Below are 21,400 nucleotides of genomic sequence, written 5' to 3' on the forward strand. Positions count from 1 at the left end.
CCATTTTCTTTGCTTTCTCCAATATCTCCTCATTATGCCTAGCGTTTTGTAGATCTTTTTGTCAGTATTTTATATTATGATGATTTTCTTGATTTGGAGATGTATAAAACCTAAATGCATTTATTTACTTGCTTGGTCACCTAATTTGGTATTCAATGAACATAGGAATTGTCACCTTGAGACTGGCATGTTTTAATAAAACAAAAGAAAGTTCTTTTCCAAAGAATATTCTAAACTCGATTTAAATTTAGGTACAATTAGAAATAAAATTAAATTCACACATGAATTTGATAGACCTTTTTTATTATGCATAATATGTGTGACACAAGGTTAAAGCTGTTTCATTAAAGATACATTTTACTTTTTATATATGACTATAAATAGAAAAATAAGTTGTAGGACAAAAATATGGCATTTTAATATCAAACCTAAACAAATTACTCCCTCCAAAATGTACATCATTTATTTCAGTAGCTAAACTTGGCTTGTGTGGGCACATAACACTTTTAAAAGAATTGCATGAAATTTACACCTTAACTTTCTTAAAGTTAATGGAGTGGGCAGTTAATTATGCATGTAGTTCTTTAAAATTAAATATCAATGTATGACCACATGTAACTTGCCTTGAGTATTAATCCCAGACACATAGTTACATACACAACATACAAATATAGTATATGTATATATCTATTTTAAAATATACAATTTATCTTACAATTTGCATTCTGATTTATACTAACATCATTTACTTTATTGTAGCACCTTCAGAAGGCACTGTTGAGTAAACAACGTAATCCAGTGATTTCAGAATCCATTCCTTGGAATTGCACATAACAATACAAAAAACAGTATATTCACAAGTCTTCACTCCTGTCTACTTCTGAAAGTTCTCTCAGGCATTTCGGGTGTAAATCAGAATAAAAATTTAGTATATATTATTTATAGCAGGGAAGAAAAGTATATCATACTTTAAGAAAGCAAGAGAGGAGGAAAGCCCTACATTCTACTACATTTTAAAATTCATCAGAAAGCTATTCTATAAAAGTAATTATTTTTTCATAATTTCATTTCCTTAGTTTTAACCAAATACTGTATAATCTATGCAATACATTTTTATTTTTAATTTAAACTATATTAAATATTATCAAAGATTTGCTGGCCATTGGACTAATAAGTTTACATTACTTGGTTGAAATTTTTAATAAATATTATTCCCCTGAAAGAAATAATTTTGATTTCTGTAAACAAATGCTATGAAAATACCTAAAAAGAACCTGCAAACCACTTTAAATTTAGTATGTAGACACTTTGGCAAGGTATTGTCCAGATGTGCAGTGCACGGTGTTATTGACAAAAAATTGCTGTAATAATTTTTACATTGCATTAGAAATTAAATTAGAATTTAAAAGCAGTAAAAAAAAAAAAAAAATGTCTTCCACTAAAATACAAAATCAATTTCTTCTAGTAAAGAAAAAGAAAGAAATTTGAAAACATCAGCTACATGTTACCCAGGAGTCAAGTGAAAGATTACTTGGTGTAATTACAAGCTTAAAATTTCGTATTTTAAAATATAACCAGACCAATATTAGGAATTTAACCTAAATTTGAAAAAAAAAATTTGTTCAAGATGTTTAATTTTTACAAATAATTTCAGTGCAAAGCACCAGCTATAACACAAAAAATTTGTTGGCCAAAAATAACTCCCAAACAAAGTGAATTAGTCCCATAATTTACAATTATGCTGACTTTTCTCTATGGTGAAAACACAATGAAGAGTCAGAAGCACCAGTTTTACTGCTCATATAAGATTGAAACAATACCCAAAATATTAAAATAAGTGGCTTTAGAACCTTGGTCCATTTAACCCCCAGTCACACATAATCCTACCAAAACTTGGAGAAGTCATTTGTAAAGTATACAGCACAGTTTCACTCTGGGAATTGGGGTAAAAGTCCAAAAAATTATCTTTGCTTCCCCCTCAGCAAACTTGTTCAGGCTCACTTGCTATTTATTTAAGGTGAGAATAAACAATTTTACTTTCAGCTCCCATCACAGTAGAGTTGATTACACAAATTACCCCAGAACATCACTGAACAATACTGGAGAGGTCAAAAGTACAACAAGTTTTGCCCCTTTGTTTCTATAAGTATCTCCAAATCATCATCCCCTTACACTTGAAACAAACTGAGTGTGTGTGTGTGTGTGTGTGTGTGTGTGTGTGTGTGTGTGTACCTGCCTTCTGATTTAACATTCAAGTGGCATAAATGCTATTTTATAATTTCATATATGGTACAGTTGGAGGTTTTTAAAAATCGAATTCACAACGGCATCTTACACACAGTAATATAAACTTGGTTTTGGTTTTATAAATAATATTCCTATAGGAAATTTATTATAAATAGAATTCTCTAAATAATTGTTTCAGTTGCTTAGAATGCCACCATACAGGAGATACTCAGTACTCCTACACTAAGTATCACAATAAGTAGCTGTGAAAAAATTTCAGGACTGGAAGATCTTTGAGATCCTCGTTTAGCCACAAATTCCATGATTGAATGCAATTTTATTGGCTATTACTGCTTCAAAATGCTAAATCCCTGAAGGAATAACTAATATGGATTAAGCACTATAAATATGCTTTTTAATTAAATTCCAGTCTGAATATATTTTTTATTTTTTTATAAATTACCCAGCAACGGTCAGTTAAATCAGTTAGGAAATACTACTTTCTGCTTTCTTAATTCTTCACAGAAATCCATTCAACTGCAACTGTACCACATAGAAATGATTTTTAAAATTTTAAAATACACAGGTTTCTTGAATTTTAGCAGTTTATTATATTATGGCACTTTACTTTTTTAGCAACCACATCCACCCCTTTCTTTGTTTTCATTTAAGTGCTCAGTAGAATTGTGGCCGTTAGATCGCACTACTCCCTCGGGGATCCAGGACTTGTCCACACATCGTTCCATTCGTTTCATTATCAGATCCAGGAGCATTTCAATTGCCTTGCTTATGTTAGTGCCATTGGCAGCACTGGTTTCAAAGTATGGGATTCTAGAAGACAGAGAACATTTGAATTAATGCCATGTGGTTCTCAGACTATCTCCATTATTTATACCAAAGCAGGAAATTAGTATGTCTTCAGATACCTTTTCTAAAGAAAGCTACATTTGTGATATTTTGAAATACATATTTCATCTAACAGGTATTCAAAAGCAGAATCAAAACTTCTTTTGTTTCTAAATTCTACAGAAATAAATGGATCCTGAAGAGCTTAGGGTTTCTTGGGGTCAGGGAGTTAAATGATGAGATTATGACAGGTTTGGAGTTCAGACAACCAAATTAAGAGGTTTGGCTCCCCTAAGCCCCCCTAGGATTTGGCACAGGGCAGGGAGTTGAGGGAACCCTCTTCTGCTGGTGCAGAGGTCCTTTGTAAATTCCTTTATGAACCTGTAAAGCTAGACTGGTAAAAAAAAAAAAAGTTTATTATTGGCATTGGAAGTCAGTCTTTGCTATGCATGAATAGAAAGACTGAATTCCTTAGTAACAAAGTCCTGACAGAGAAGTAAAGTTTCTAGCAGAGAAATCCCAACAGAGAGGTATAAAGTCTTGTTAAGGAAATAGGTGAGAAAGATAAAGAGAGGGTAACGCTGAAAGAGATTATCATTTCAGCAGGCAGAGGTTGCTGCTATGCTAGGGATGACATATTAGGTCCTCTGCAAGGACTGAGCCCCAAGTCGGCTCATTTTATAATTGAGACCTTGGCTACAAGCTGGGAGTTGCTCTTGATTGGGGGCTGGTGCAGCTTGAACTGGAATTAGAATAGAAAGTCTTAGAATTGAAGAGTATCTCTAGGCTGATCTTTAATTCAATAGGAAGCTTAATCAGTAGTGAGTATTATCAATGGGTGTGGGTGCTCTTCTCTCAGGAAAACAGAATGAAGCTATTTATCCTGTTTCCTTCATGTGGGTTTTGTTTTTATTTTTTTTATTTTTTTATTTTTTTTTTTTTACAAAGGCCAGGATTCAAGGAGACTTTCTCCTTGAAGGAGTTTTAGAGAGAGTTTCAGGGTCCCCCCTCATCAATCCTACCATCAAAATGGAGTAGATAAAAATACATCCACCAACCCCTCTATCAGTTCTTAAAATTAGTCTAAGAATCTAAGAATTTAAAGTTCTTAAACTAGTCTAAGAATCCCAAGTTGTCCATGGATGAATTTCAGGGATCCATGAACTTTGATTGGAAAATAATTACATTTTTATTTCTACTAATCTCTGTATGAAATTTAATATTTCCTCTAACTATTTGAAAAAAAAAAATCCATAGATTTTAAAAGCTTGCTAAAATCAGCCATGATATACACTGTCATGACACAAAGATTGAGGAACCTTATTCTAAATACCCCTCTCCTACCCACCCTGAATACAAATTAATCTTGTTCTTGGTAATAAGAACTGTGCTATTTGTCCTCAAGTACACAGGGTATTCCAAAAGTCTTAAACTTTTAAAATTATATATACATATTAACTATTAATGGTTCAAACAGCATTTTGAAACGCTCGTTGTAAAAACTTCAATGATCACTGACACTAAGCATATGCAATCTTCTTAGTGCATAATTTCTAGAAATCATTTAGGGGACATAATAACATTTTATTCCATAAAATTTTTCCATAATCCTATAAGTACAAAATGTTTAAAAAACACACAAAACTACCTCTACAAGAGGTATTTTTTTTCTTCTTGAATGGCTCATTATTGTGTGGTTTCTACACAAGTTTGGTAAAATCCTTAACTTAAAAACTCAAGCCTTGAATCACACTTTGTATTTGTAAAGAATTAATTGTGTTCAAGTATATACTGGCATTTTGTATTATTCACTTTTCTCCACAAGATGGTGCTAATGCAGTACTACATTGATTAATTACTTGCCTGAAAATGTTTCTCTGAGAAAAGGTACCTGCTTACTTTCAGAATATTAAAATTTTACTTGGTCTTTCCTTATTGCCAATCTTTTATTCATGATGTATTTCCCTAGAGTACCACCTCTGTTGGCTCTTCTAAATCTAGATTCAATTCCATCTTCTCTCTTTCTGCACTATTCCCAACCTCACTAATTAACCCTATTGATGATATCCTAGCCATCCTCAGTGTTACCCCAAGATATACTTCTCTACATCAATCCTCTCAAGGATGTTCAAGGGACCTAATAGAATGTGTGAGGAGCATGCTACCCTTTAGAACCTCCATTCTAGATTCATGATGGTCCTTTCTGCCATGCTTATCTCTTACCTTTCTATACCATTCCACCCAATATCTTCATCTTCCCTAGATGTTTCTTTCTTTCTATCCAAACATACACAGCTCTTCCATACAACAATAAAACCTGCTTGACCAATCTTCTTGACCCAACTATTATAATGAATCATTGACTTTGGAAGGACTTTGTAGATTATTTTGTTCCTTCCTTCACTGCCTCTATTTTTGCCATCCATTTTCTCCTTAACCCTTTGCAAGTTGACTACCACCACCAGTCTACTTAGTCTACTTCACATCACCAGTCTACTTAGGTTCATTGATGAAGAGAGTCATCTACACCCAGAGAAAGAGCTGTGGGAACAGAGTGTGGAACACAACATAGCATTCTTACGTTATTTGCTTGCATTTTATTTTGTTTCTCAGTTTCTCTATTTCTTCCTTATTGATCTCATTTTTCTTGTGCAGCAAGATAACTATATAAATATGTATACATATATTGGATTTAACATGTATTTCAACATATTTATTAGACTACCTGCCAGTTAGGGGAGAGGGTGGTGGAAAGGAGAGGAAAATTTGGAACAAAAAGGTTTTGCAAGGATCAGTGTTGGGAAAATTACCCATGCATATGCTCTGTAAATAAAAAGCTTTAATAAAAAAAGAATGAAGTATTGACAGAGTAAAATTGCCATCTTAGTCCTTTAACTTTATACTAAAATTTCTACACACACACACACACACACACACACACACCCCTCTGCATTGTCACACTCAGGTGGATCTTTCTATTGAATTGAGAGAAATCTGAGACTTTATCAATGAAAAGTAAACTTTTTTTTTGTTAGTCTTTTCACAAACAGTAACAGATGATTCCTCTAAAAGCAATAAAAAGGATTCTTCCTATCCACTTTCCCTTTCTCAACATCTCCTCTCTTGCATTCATCCTGCACACTTAGCCCAACTCCTCTCCCTCACCAAGTCTAGTCAGTCATTCAATTAGCATTTAAGTTGTTGTATTTTGTCCTCCAAGAAGAACAAAATGATACCACTATGTTAAAGTTAGTGTGCCAGACTGAGTCTGATCAGACCAACACAAACTCAGAATGCTCTACCACAAGTTGGACACAGATAGTCCCAGTGAACATTTGGGATGTAACTTTGCATATCTCTCATTTCTTCTGAACTACTTCAAATCTGCTTTGCTCATAGAACACAGCACCTTCTCTGATGAGGGCATGCCATGCTAAACAGCCCTGTCTGTGCCAGTGTCTCCCATGTAATACAATCAATTCTATGTATTTACTGAATGATAGGTACCATGTCAAACACTGGGAATACAAAGAAGGACAAAAAGACCCTGTGCTCCAGAAGTGCACATTCTAATGATGGTAACGTAAATAACTATGGACAAACAAAATCTATATGATGTAAATGGAGATAATTTAAGAAGGAAGACAGTCTGAACTATAAAGCCAAGGTCATGGTAGGAGGCTTGATTGAAACTCTTCTGCTCTTGCACTTTCAATTTTGACTTGTTTTAGTAAAAGATGGGATTCTTTTGATCTGAGGAACAGAAAGTACCCCAGTTCCATAAGAGCTACTTGTATGTGCCCAAGGGGAAAAGTAGGAGCAACTACAGTCCCATTTTGAACATCGGACAGTCTAAAAATATGGGAACTGTGATCCCTGAAGGTAAAACATGCAGTCTGATGTCTCCAAAAGTCAACATTATAGCAGATTTTTACTGAGCCTCCATATGATGTCACCTTTTAAAAACCCAAGTTTCCTTATCTTGTGACAAAAAAACTTACCCATATTTTTCAGCAAGTTCCCTAGCTTCCTCTTCTTTTACTACTCTCTGGTCCACCAGATCACTTTTATTACCACAGAGCACTACATCTGGGCTTTCACAATATGCATGCATTTGGAGTTGGCCTGTCGATAAAAAAATAAATGCAAGAAGTGGTTATAGGTCCATAGTAATGAAAACAGCTTAAGGTCTAAAATAATCATTAAATTGTAAAATTCTGGGATGGAAACTAGAACAAAATAATTTTACTTAAGTAAATCCTATATCTTACAAATATTGGATGAAGGGTTAAATTTTTTCAAACTTCCTCTTCTCTTCCCAACACACAGAAATTTATGCTCACTCATACTCTTATTAAATGGTTTAAAAAAAAGATGCTGAGAGCAATGTCTACAATTCCAAACTTAAAACTGTTTTGATAGGCTTCCTCAAAGTTTTTTACTATAGCAAATAAAAATGACTTTCTATCTAATCCATTTCTGTCTGAATTTTTCCTCCATTGTATTTTCTTGTTTCTCACTATAAATCTTTCCCACTGGAGTAACTCTAGGACAAACAAAGGATTTCATTGGGAAGGAAAGAAGTAACAGGCACAGACAGCAATGAAATAAATGATGGAGTCAAAAAGAACCTTCTGGAATTCTAGAAGGCTAAAATAACTACAATTCTTTTCCCTTGGGTTTATAGGCTTTTTCATGGTTGCTGCCTTACATCTAGACACAAGAGAAAACCAACTAAACCATGTAATAAGGTCAACTATCCAAGCACACAATCTCCCAAATAACAAAGCTTTTTTTTTTAAAAAATGACACTTTCCTAATACTTTCATTGCCACATTTTCTTTCAAAGCAAAATGTTCCCTCTTCCCTCCTCTCTTCTTTACTCCATTTTTGTTCTCTTTTTTCTCTATCTTTATATTCTTTTATTATATTGCTCAATCTCTTTTCAAATGCCCTTCCCTCTTTTGTGTCATTCTAATGATCACTCTTCTCCAATCTCATTAACGTAATATTCTGAACATAGAAGAATACATAAAGGTTCTACAACTTTGTCAGTGTGGGAAATTCAGGAGGAACTTCCTCTATCAAGGCACATTGAGACCATCCATTACTTAGTGAAATTCCAGGTAATTTCTTGAGATATAAAGGGACACACAATAACTGTCCAGGGAAGGATTTGAAACAAGGTCATCTGGTCACCAAGCTAGCATTCTTATCAGCTTTGCCAGGCTGCCATTGTATAACATAATACAATGTTATTTAAAAACTGTCTTTTATCACTAAGTGTTTTGAGTGCATATTTTGTCCTTCTCACTAGATTATCTTTCTAGGCAAGGACCTTATCTAAGCCTTTGCCATCTCTAAGAACCATGACCTTACACAGCCTTCCTTCACTTAAATCCAAAGCATCACCTCCCTGATGTCATGGTCCTCTTCGAGAACAGTTAAGAACCCTGAGCTAGGAATTTAAACCCTTATTAATTGACAAAGAATACAAATACATATTGTTGTGGAATCTAAAGTTTAATAATGACATGTGTCATACAAGAACTTGCAACATAAACTTTTTATGTCCAGACTCCTACCAAGAAAAGAAAGTAATGGAATTTGAAGCAGTTTAGCTGAGATTTATATACACTAACATAAGACTTTTGAAAATACTCCATATATGTAGTATATAGATATACAATATATCTAGGATAGGACAGAATTAATAATATTCAAATGTGTTCTGAAGAACCCAGAAATAGAACTCATTCTGTTGTTTTGTACTAAAAAAACTCAGAATAATCATGAGAGAATTGGTTCAAATTAACTACAATCATGTCATAAATGGCCCCATTCTGCCTCTTAGCTATTGATTCCAAAAGGAACCAGCATTATTTGCAAAGGGCTAAGCCAGATAGAGAAATTATGTACCCACATCCCATTCCAATACCAGGAACAGAATACCTCTGAATAATCAATAATGAGTAAATATTGAATGAATGTATCACCTCTAAATGATCTCTAAGATCCCTTTCACTTTATGTCCCACACCTAAGAATTATCTCCAGTAGAAAATGAATGTGGAAAGGGTTGGGTACTTGCCTAGAATCACTAAGATAGTGTCAAACCTTAGGAGTCAATCCATATAGTCTGACACTAATACACTCACATTGCTGCTGTTATTTAGTTGTTTTCAGTCCCATCTGACTCTTTGTCACCTTTTTGGGAGTTTTCTTGACAAAGATTCTAGAGTAGTTTGCCATTTTCTTCCCCAACTCATTTTACAGATGAGGAAACTGAAGCAAATGGGGGTTAAATGGCATGTTCAGGGTCACACAGCTACTCAGTATCTGAGGCTGAATTTGAATTCAGAAAGATGAGTCTTCCTCATCCTAAGTCCAATGCTCAATTCATTTTGCCACCTAGGTGTCCAATAATCTTATTACCATTTCACAAAATCATACAAAGTAAATATGTTTGAGGTTTTATGCTTTTTTCCTCATAATATGAAACAGATTTGTTCGTTTCAGAACTTCAGAATTTCATTGAAGTAGATGGAGTGTTCATTCAAGTGAAGTGAAGTGGAGAAGTCCCAGTGAGAAAGCTCCCTCCAGCAATGCAAAACATTCATTGTTCTGTAATTTATCATCTCAAAATTGACTGGGCTTCTGAGAAATTAAGAGGAAAAATGACTGTACTTAAGGTTGCACATCTAATATGTCAAAGGCTTCACTTGAATCCATGTCTTGCTAGCTATGTGATATATTATAGCAATATTGATTTTTTTAAATTCCAACGTATCCTACAGTCTTGAGTAATTATTTAAAAAACAATCCTAATGATAGAAAAATATACCTAACATTCAATTAATCATGATAACAAAAAATAGGAAGGGCAGAAAAATAAAATTTGCCAGTTGTCCCAAAAGTTCATTTTAATTTATATCAACAACTACTCTTCTCCTCATCTCCAAAAAACCATCCATTACAGTTAACGAATAACTGACATATGTTCCAACTACATCTTGCAAGAGCAATTTAATTTAATAGCCATCATGGCCAAGAAACCTAAACAATAAGAGAGGTGGAATCTTTGCAGGATAATATTTTTAAATGAGTCATAGTCTTATTTTCTAATCATAGTCTAGGTTCAATTCCAACTGAAAACTACAACACAGATTACATGATATCTCAAAGTCTTATTCTTACATTTCTATGATTCTTCTAACTAGGGAAGGAAAGAACAACTATTAAAAGTCAAAGGAAAAAATGTAACTTATTAAAGCATTTTTTCTTTTATTTGCCTTAAGTTACAAACTGAATTCAAAAGCAAATTTCTCTAAGTTCTATCCCATGAATACCTTATGCTTCCTGTCAACTTAAATCTAACCATGGCTTTCCTGTTAGCCCTTACAGGAGTCCTAATTTATCGATCCCACCTAATATCAACCCTCTTATGCTTAGAGGGTATAATGTTATCCCTTTTTATTCTTATAACCCTCTTAATCACCCACTTCCACATATTCTCAATATCCATAACCCCACTGATCCTTTTAGTCTTTTCAGCTTGTGAAGCAGCCATTGGCCTAGCACTGCTGGTCAAAATCTCTGCTACCCACGGCACTGACCACATCCAAAACCTTAATCTCCTACAATGCTAAAAATCCTCATATCAACTTTCATATTAATCCCTTTAACCTGATACTCAAAAAAATCCTGAATTTGTGCAATTATAGGAGGTTCCGTTCATTGATTCCTACTCTTTACAGGTTATATACTTAATGATATATGAGCAAAAACTTCATTTCTCTATTATGTTTGTTGGAATTAATATAACCTTCTTCCCTCAACACTTCCTAGGTCTTTCAGGCATACCTCAACGATACTCAGGCTACCCAGATGCTTATACAGCATGAAATATTCTATCTTCCATTGGTTCCTTTATTTCCCTAAGAGCCGTTATCTTAATGATTTTTATTATCTGTCTCCTCTGTAGAACTAACCACTACTAATATTGAATGACTCTATGGTTGCCTTCCCTCTTATCATACATTTGAGTAACCTGTGTTCATTAAATCCTATAATCGAGTAAGGAAGGAATCGAACCCCCAGAGAATTGATTTCAAGTCAACCCCATAACCTTTATGACTTTCTCAAAAAGATATTAGTAACAATCATTATATAACTTTGCTATAGTTAAATCACAGGTTTAAGCCCTGTATATCTTATCATGCCTTATCCTATACAACTGGGTTTTTTAAAAAAGACTATAAAGAAAGATGAAAAAAGTACTTACTTATCCAGTTTCGGACATTGAGAAAACTTTGCTCATTAGTCAGATCAAAAAGGAGAAGGAAACCCATAGCATCTCTGAAAAATGCAGTAGTCAGGCTACGAAATCTAGGAACACAAAAGCAAAACTTTAGTGGTCCCCTCATGAGAACCAGCTACTTGTTTTAAATTAATGGTCCCTACACAAAAGTGAGGTAACTCAGTCAATCACATAACAGAAATAACAAAAACTAATTCCGGACCCCATTGATTGATTAACCAATAATTTATGATGGAACCATGCATAATTAGGCAATGAGCACTGTGTACACCTGTATATTTTCTTTTTATCTAATATTTTATTTTCTCCCAATTACATGCAAAAACAATTTTTAGCATTCTTTTTTTTTAAATTTGAATTCCAAATTTTCTCCTTCCCTTCCTTACCTCCCCCCCTTGTTGAGAAGGCAAGCAATTTTATGTAGGTTATACATATATAATGTATAACCTATATAAATACATGTATAATCATACAATATATAACCTGTAATACATGTTTCCATGTCAATCGTGTTATAAAAGAAATACTTGTGTAAATTTTTAAATTTAATATTTTGTTGTTTCCCTTTGTTTTTACTGGATCTGTGATTTCATTAGAAGAAGCTCCTGGTGGGTAATTTCCTCTATCAACACACTTCTGAAGTTGATAGTCTTGAATAGTTACCTTAGACTAAGTGACTTGCCCAGGATCGCAAAGCCAATATCACAGGCAAGATATGAACCCAAGTTTTCCTTTTCACTCTGAAGTGAGTTTCCTATACACTATACTATATATCCTTAAAATGTATTTGTGTGTATATTATAGGCTTAAAGACACATAGATTTAAAGTCAGAAAGCTGAACTTGGAAAAACCTAAAGTCAAATTCTGTCTTAGATCTTTACTAGCTGTGTAACACTAGGATAGCCACTTGACTACTCTCAGCCTCAATTTCCTCATCTGTAAAATTAGTATAATTAAAGCACCTTCCTCCCAGATCGATTATGAGGATAAAGTGAGATAACATCTAAAATATTTTGCAAATTTTTAAAGTACTATTTATAAATACTAAAATAGTAAATAAATATAAATACTAAATATAGTTGTTTTTAAAACTTTAGGGTAACCTTATAACAAAATACTGACACCCACAAAATGCGTATTATTTTAAGTTTTATAAAACCCCCTACATTTTTTAATCTCGAGGTCTCCAACAGCTTTGTGAAATAGATTCCACAGGTATCATCCCAATCTTACAGTTAAGAAAATTGAGGTTCAGGGGGAGAGAGAGGGATTGAGAGGCTTGATTATGGTGACGTAGCTAAGTACTGAGGCAGAATTCTAAACCATGTCTCTCCTGATTACAACATTCTTTCCACTATTTCTCACTGCCATGATGGGTCCTCTGGCCACTAACCTCAAGCTTCTCCCAAAGACTACTGTCCCTAAGACTGGAGAGTAACAATGACTCAGTCACTAACCTCACCTATTCTCTCTCTCAAGACTTGGAGCAACATAAAACTCTCACATCCCCTCTCCTGCCACACACCCTTCCCGCCCCCATCTCAAACACCAGACTTCTAGGAATTCAAGTAAAGTGAATTTAAGTCATCCAACCAGGTGTGCTAGGTTTTTCCTCAAATATTGATTTCAAATAGCTATCATTCAAACATTGAAAACAGCTGTTTCTCATATCCAATAAAACCCTAGGCAGGTAGGCTCAGAGAGATAACAGAAGCCAGATATAAAGTGAAAGCAACATCCTGCCAAGGCTACGTGGACTATTCCTGTTGGCCTCTAGATTCTGATAGGGAGACCTATCTACGACTTCAGCAGGTGAGTCTTAATGATACAACAATATATATAAAGGGCCCCATTAGCAAGAAGAAATAAAGGAAGTTTATTAGTGTTAGAGGAAAGTGTAAGTGTTAGGGGAAAATATGTTAATAAAATGCCTGTAAGAAAAGGAATACATTTTTGAAAAGATTATTTTCCCTTCAGACTTATGGAAAACCAAACCATCATTCTCATGTCAGTCTGATAAATTTCCTGTTTTAGTTGGCAGCATATTTTTTGCCCAGGTGTATATCAGGTAACTGGCCAGTTCTCTGATCATGTGATTGTCTATCGATCATTGCTTGCTTTGTGTTCTTCCTATAACTGGTGTAAGCCTCACCTCTCTTGCCCTGCTGTGTCCCATAACTGCAAGTGGATTCTCTGGCCTCTGCCAATTGCTCCATCTGGCCCATTGGCCCTATATACCTAGAAGTAAATTAAAAAAAAAAAAAAAAACAGGGAAACAAAACACATCTTTGGTGAACAGTAAACAAATACCAGGAACAAGAGCAAAATCTAAAGGAAATCCAGTTCCCCTTGGGAATCTGAACAATTAAAAACTCCAATTAAAAGGAGTTAACTCCTTTTAACTAAAAGACAGTGAGATTAACATTTAATACCATATAATAAGTTAGAGACTCTTATTCTGATACTTACTATGGGTAAGACTGAGCAACACTAAACCATCTTTAGGCCTCATCATTGCTCATAAATGAAAGGGCTGGACTAGATATGACATTTAAGATGTTTTCCCTGAGGACACATCTGAGGACCCCCACTGAAAGTTCAGCTTTCTAATTAACATAATCAGGGTGACAAAAACTGACTTATGATCCCATGTCCCCTTTAAAACCCCAATCTTCAAAAGACATATTCTTCTTTTCTTTGTGGAGCAGTAACATGGTGGGGGATAGAAACAATAGGGAAGTACTACCTAGCAGACACTTGCAAGCTTGCTGCCTTATCAGAAGCTCCCTGTTTATGGAGATCCCCTTAAAGCTGATGAACCTGCTGGAAAGGGGCAGCTAAATCCACCATTTTAGAGAAGGCCCCCACCCTATTCCCTTCCTGCGATGTTGAGTTAGGAGTTTGGAATTGTTTTTTGTTCCACCCCTTCTTTATCCCCTGTGAAGTCTGAATTAGTTCCCTATTGACCTCAGGATTAGCCAGTCAGGATCAGCAAATGTCCTTGGTTTTTAGGGGGAGAAGTGAAAGGAATCACTCACACTCTCCACCAACTGACTTCCCTTCTAGTTGGCTTCCTCCACAGTGGCTTGTCTTACTCCTAATCCCTCCTAAAATTATCTGTCTACACCAAAAGATCCAGTCAGCACAGAATAGTGGGAAGGGATATTTTCAGAGCATAATAGAGCATTGGCCAATAGGTAATTAGCCTTAAGTGCTTGGTTGTCTGATTTCAGTTCGCCTATTCAGAGTTTCAGCCCGCCTATTCAGAGTTTCAGCCCTTTACAATCCCCTCTTCCCGTCCTCCCACCTCCGTGGTTTGGGAGGTGAGGTTTGGTAGCTTTGGGGTTGGGGTTATTATTTTTTTTTTTGTACAATAAAACTATATGATTTGAATTTTAAAAAAAATTCTTATTCACCCTAGGGATAAGAAAGGAATCAAGGATCAAGCTGTTATGGTTTCTCCTTCTGGTAAAGTAGAATCTCAGAACTTCTTTAAAAAGCATCAACAATTGCTGGGACGAAAGGTGCCTTGTACCACCATGGCACAACTCATATTGCTGCTGTTAATGGGCAACTACACAATAGGACCCCAGAGTTATGAGAACTCTGAGGATGGGACTGTTCACTGACTAATTTTTTAAAAATACTCCTTGAAATATAGATATAAAGCTTCATATTTCCCAAATGGAAATATTTATTATAATATTAAAACTTCAAGTTCCAGCATAGATGCTTTACACTTTCCCTAGATCACTTCTATTCATAAGGATTTCTTCCTCTTCTGATCTTTCAAATGACTTCCAAATATCATGTTTCATATACTGTTATTTGTGTACATATTGTATTTGTTCAATTAGACAAAGTTCTCGGAGCAAATGACAAGAATTAATAGAGTGACCAACTAAATATTTTGTCAGTAGAAAAAAATGCTATTTGAAAATTATTTATGAATATCATTATCATTGATGGTAGTATCAACAACATCGTGTTTTGTCCTGGTGATGATTTATAGTACATAAATGTTAATAAATGCTTCTTTAGTAAAGTCAGACCCATAAACAGATACAGAAGCCAAAAAAATGTGTATAATAAAAGCAAATAATTTAGAGAATGTTGGCATTGGTTAAAGAGTATCTAGTCAAACTACCTTCCTTAATTTTTACATATGAGGAAGAAGGCTCAGAAAATGATTTGCTGAGGGTCGTAAAATAAATTGCTTGTGGGATCTTACTCTCAACTCCCATTCCCATGCTTCTTCAATTAGTAGCTTTTGTCTATATAGCTATATTCATAGATTTTTTGATAATCCTGCTCAGTTCAAATAAGAAAAATTTATTACTTTTTTTTTTTTTTTTTTTACTTTGAGATGCTAACCTCTGCTCTCTCCCCATGTCTTCGAAGTCAACAAAGTAATACAAGTAAATCCTAAATGTTTACTCAGAGATTGCATTTTCTAAATACCACAGACAAGGATTGGAAACTTACCACTCTCTTTTCCCGGAAATCAATGCCTACTGTTGTGATGAATTTGGAGTTAAATTTGCCATCTGTATACTGGTAAAGTAAGCTGGTCTTCCCAACTCCAGAATCACCCAAGGCTAAAAACTTGATGAGATAATCATAGTCTCCATCAGACATAATGAAAAACACAGTAGTTTACCTTCAAAATACAAAGTACAATAAAAATGTTAGCACTCTATATCCAAATAAGACCACTCTATATCCAAATAAGGCTAAGTAGATTCAAAGACGTCTAATTTACAATCAAGTATGTGCTTAGAATTGTGCTAAAGGCTCTAAAGCTGGAGAACTTGCTAAGGCAACTGCAGATGATGAGCTGAGAGCTAGCAACAGCAATACCCAATGTTTGAGTTCTTTAAGTTGATAATTTTGTATGGCCCTGGATGATGTTGTAAATATCCAAATGGCCCTTGGCAGAAAAAAAAGGTTCCCTACCTCTACTCTAAAAGAATAGAAAAGAAACAATACTTTGCCTTTTGAGATCTTACCTAATCTAGAATATGTGTGTATGGATATATATGTGTGCATATCTGTATGTATGTGTATTTCATACATATATGAAATATTTTAATTGTGCAGAGGAAGTTTTTTATTTAATAATTTAATAAAAACACTTTGATTCAATCAGAATAAAAAGTTAAAAGATATAAAATTGTAACTCATGTTCTCATGAGGATTCATATATGGATTACAAAACTTTGCTTGCAAATGACCCCATGAAATAGTGATTATTATCATCATTTTACACAGATGAGGAAAAGGAAAGCACAGGGAGGTTAAGTGATTTACCCACAAGAGGACAGTAGCCATAGAGTGTTACTAATGAAAGCACCAATGAACAGGAAAAGGAAACAGAAATAAGGAAAAGAGAAAATTCCCAGAGAAGGGATGGGCGTAATGAAGAGACTAAAAAATAAAACTCTTGAAATCATCACCTGCAAGTAGGTCCAACTTTTCCCCCTTTTTATCTCCCATCAAAGAGAATCTCCCAAAGCTGTATTTTAACTTTTGGGAAACTTTGCATGCACATCTGAACAACAATTGGTATAGTCCAATATGCATTGCACATAAGATCAGAAGCCATAGGCACATATTTTATGCTCACCAATGGCAATCTGTGTGGTTTTAGGCAAGACATTTATCCTCAGTTTTCCCATCTTTAAGGTGTGGACAATATTTTAATTACCAATCTCATAGAGTTTGTGAAAAGATCCAATGAGATTACAAAATGCTTTGTCTACACCATTAACACCTAGATAAATGAGTTAGGATGACAAAGGAGTTGGCAAACTGAAAAGCTCTATACTAGTCTAATTTCTATTATTCTATTCAGTTGGTTTTTAAACAAGGATGAGAAATTCTCATGAGAGATAAATCTAAATCAAGCCAATTTATGCACCCAGAATATTTTTCCCCCACTTCATTGTGCACTATAAAATCAAAGCTCAGTGAGCCTTTACACATACTCCAGAAAATAGTATGAAAAACTCATCTTGGAAGATCACTGCTACAAATTAGGCCTGAGATTCTAGTTCTAGGTTTGATTCTGAGGGAAGAAATGGGGAGAGTGAGACAAAGACAGAGACTTTAGTGACTGTGTGATTAGAAGAAAAAAAACTTATTTTCTCCCTTATACTTTATTATTCTTCCAAGAAGGCTGTTGACTACATATCATGTAAGACTGGATCTCATTTTCTTTACTTGGAAATACTTTTTAAAAAGAACTGCTGTTTCTTCGTATAATTATTCATTTGTATGAGATAATTTTGTTCTCCAAAGTACATTGAAATTCCAAAATTACAAAAATCAATCCATTTGGAAATTCAGCTGAACCTTACTTTAGGATGTCTCCCACACAGAAAACCCACATTAAAAACTCAGGGAATAACCTCAATCCCATCCCATCTTCAACATGTCTACCTTCTTACCTATAAATACATAAACTATACATTAGAGATTCTACAAAGAAAATGCTTTAAAGGTTAATTTTTTTCCCTGTTGGATATTCCCCACCCCTTTCCACCAGAATACTTATCATTATAAGCTTTTTCTCTTCTGTAATTATTTCAGTTTTCTATTCTCATTAAAATTTAGGTATTTAGATTGTTATTTTCCCCTCTTATCTCAGCTCCAGCTATTCCTTCCAATATACAGAAAAACTACAAATTTCTCCTCTTTTTCCACTCCCCTTCATAAAGGTCCAGATACAAACACTTAACCAAAACTTCCCCTACCTGAATACTGAATCTTTGCTCCACTCCAATGTGCTCCTGGACACATACCTGCTACCCAACAGCTCCAGGCTGTTCAGCTATCTTGCATCCTATTTCTCATACCACTGGACAGTCTACAAGGGCAGAGCCTTTGCAAACATTTGTAAATCTATTTACATAATATGAATTATGATACTATGACTGTAATGGTTTTCTATTTAACTGGTATGGCTTCTGTATACACAGGTGTGGCAAGCCAGTAATACATGATAGAGCCACTGGTTCTTTCTCTCAAAAGATGTCATATCTCTTATCACAATCATGAAAGTATTATATTATAAAATAAAAGAACACTTTAGTAGCAATATGCTAATGTTCTGCAACTATAATATCACATTTGCCCCTAAAAAGCCTAAAATAAGTTTCTTATTTTTTTGAAATTTGAAATTCAAAAATTAGGTCCTTAAATCTTAAAACTCAATGTCCCTTCCCTTTTACATTTACCTCTCTTTTCAGTGAAGCATCTACTTCTGCTTCAAAAATGCCCAAAAGAAATAGACAAGACAGCAAATACTAGTTTTCTTCAACTCACCTTTGTCCTTAACTCATTTTATACATTTAGGAAAAAAAATAAGCAACAATATTTCCACAAAGAAGGATCATATGATGGAAAACAAATCTAATTCAACAAACATTTGTGATTTACAAAGCACCTTCCTCACAAACCTGTGAAGTAAAAGACAAATATTATTCCATTTTACAAAATGGAAACAGAGGATCAAAGAGGTGTAATAGCATAGGCATACAGATAGCAGAAAATTTTCAGAGCTAAGATTTATACTCTGTTCTCCTGACCCCCCAAGTCAATGTTTTTTCTTCTACTCTATAATGTAAAGATCAAATGAAATAGTGGGGGATATACAATATGAAATCTATAGTACAAGGTATGATGGATATGTAATATAAGGGGAGAAAATCAAGTTCAAGGGCAGTTTGAAGGCAGATCTTGAGTTCAAGCCTTAGAGTATATGAAAGTTTAACAGATGAAAGACAATTGGAGGACATTCCAGGCAAATGCAGCAACAAAGGCTTTGGGGTAGAAAAACTTGGGATGTGTTTGAGGAATAGTGAATAATACAGTTTGGCTAGAGTATGAGAAGGGTAGTAGTGAAAGGTAAAACTGCAGTCATGTGATGAAGGGCCTTAATGCCAGGCTGAGGAATTTGGACTTTAATCAGTAAGCAACTGAAAGCTTGACAGCATTGGTGATTACCAACAGATTTAGCAAGATTAATCTGACTATGTAGGTTGATTTGAAGGATTTAGAGACTGAAGACTTAGGACTTAGGAGACATTTAGAAGTCAAATATTACCCTCTCCTTGAACAAATCAGAGAAAGTAGAATTTAAACTGAACCCCAATATATTGTCCACCAAACCAAGATTTTTAACTATTTTTTCTTTTATAGACTCACTCATCTAGTAATCTTGTAAAGCCTATGGACTCCTCAAAATAATGTTTTGGTTTTTTTAATGTTAGTGGTTTTTTTTTTAATTACATGTGTATATCCACATATTCATGTAATTATGGAGGAAACAAATTATGTTGAAAAATGATTTTTTTAAAGCACTAGATGAAAAACACCCACCCCTAAACAAGTGATTTCTTCTTAGAAATTTGTAAATACCTATGATTTTCATGATAATGATCCAAGGGGTTAATGCTAAAAATTCCTTAATGGTACCCTAAGCAATAAATAATTGGCAAATTATATTTGTACTTTATCACAATGTGTGTGCATGTTTAAAGTATTATAAATTTGTTTCTGCAATGATTCATGATGATATGTGCAATGGTTTTGGTGTGTTTTAATTTTTATAGAACATCCTACCTAAAAACTTTATTAATTTTTTATAATTAATTTTAAAATTCTGTCTACAGATGGAATAAAATATTCATATTTACTAATTATAATTATGTAGAGTAAAATCTAATTAGTTATTTTGAAGTTACCACTGTAGTTATTATAAGCATTTTATGAATAAAAAGAAAGAATATTGATTCATAAATTATTTTTTGGATTCACAATACTTTGTTGTTAATGAAAAGGCTTTATGAAACAAAAAAACAATGATGACCAAGGACTGCTACCCTAGACTAAATGTTGTGATGTGGTGTATAATTGCGTCTAATTTATAGTAATTACAGTAATAATTGTAACCCAATACCTTCCTTGGAGAATGAGACCGAAGCATAACCCTCCTTCCTCACAAAGACAAAAATCACATTCTCCTTTGGAGAAGGAGATTCTGATCAGATATATATTCATGCCACATGTAATCTGAGCCATGTCTTTATTAGATAGCCACCCACACATATCTTCCATAGACAAGAATTGTCACATAGCTAAACTGTAACAGCTTGTCACAGCAGCTCTCTAGGGGAATTGGCCACAAGAGTTACTAGCAACAAATATAAAAAGCCCAAGAATCTTGCTTCCAACAAGGAGTGTGGGGAGAAATTTGCAGTGATCTACATACAATATGTGATATTCATCTTTCTTCCATCTCCAAGTTACTAGTCTCTAAATTCAAAATAAGAAGCTTGTAGGAACCCTGTCTATTTTCTAGATTATCAGGGAGAATAAAGTCTTCCTTAAAAAAAACAAAACAATAACAGAAAAGGACTTCAGTGTCAATATGAAGAACAAACAAACAAACAAACAAAAAATCTCAGGAAATGGAAAAGAAAAGAATGTTGACTTCTGCCAAAGATTGGAAATAACAAGAAAAATAAAGGAAGAAAGACCAAATATGTGAGTAATATATGCGAAGTTTTTCACAAAAAGGAGAGAGACAGATCTTCTGAGGATGAAGCAGCAGCTTTTTCTCCAAGAAAAGATTATGGTTCCTCAGATCCAAACATCCAATTAGGATCAGAGCAAGAAGAGATAAGAGGGACCTAATGAATACATTCTGAGGACTCCAGAAACAAATATTTATCATTTTAGCATTAATAATAAAAATGTTATCATTCTCGGGAATGACACGGGACATAGAATATATCATTCTCAAGCCTTTTCTACCCTCTTGTGAGGAATCATGTGAGTACAAACAACATTAACTGAAAGATTCTATAAAACATTGCTAAGTAGAGTCTTGTTCCAAAAAAAAAAAAAAAAAAAAAAGGCAACCACATAAAGACCTTAAAGCTCATGTGATATTTTCATCATGTGTTGTCATTACAGAAAAGAAAGGTAGATGAATAGCTGGTA

At 34.2% G+C, this 21,400-nt stretch overlaps 1 protein-coding gene across 4 annotated transcripts in view; it reads right to left on the reverse strand.

Moving 5' to 3' along the window:
* Positions 1 to 286: 286 nt before the first annotated feature.
* The window catches only part of RAB27A (RAB27A, member RAS oncogene family), a 72,942-nt gene continuing 51,828 nt past the window's right edge, over positions 287 to 21,400 (reverse strand). For 3 of the 4 annotated variants that reach the window (XM_074294566.1, XM_074294562.1, XM_074294564.1), the window contains 5 exons: positions 15,878 to 16,052; positions 13,545 to 13,630; positions 11,356 to 11,459; positions 7,074 to 7,197; positions 287 to 3,057 (listed from right to left, as the gene is read on the reverse strand). In XM_074294566.1, the coding sequence (XP_074150667.1) occupies positions 2,859 to 3,057; positions 7,074 to 7,197; positions 11,356 to 11,459; positions 13,545 to 13,630; positions 15,878 to 16,030 (666 nt within the window). In that variant the 5' untranslated portion in view covers positions 16,031 to 16,052 and the 3' untranslated portion in view covers positions 287 to 2,858. Of the gene's footprint in view, positions 3,058 to 7,073; positions 7,198 to 11,355; positions 11,460 to 13,544; positions 13,631 to 15,877; positions 16,053 to 18,147; positions 18,248 to 21,400 lie in introns of those variants that run through there. The other variant, XM_074294565.1, reaches the window with a different exon arrangement.

Source organism: Sminthopsis crassicaudata, chromosome 2 (assembly GCF_048593235.1).
Source record: "Sminthopsis crassicaudata isolate SCR6 chromosome 2, ASM4859323v1, whole genome shotgun sequence".
Lineage (NCBI taxonomy): Eukaryota > Metazoa > Chordata > Mammalia > Dasyuromorphia > Dasyuridae > Sminthopsis > Sminthopsis crassicaudata.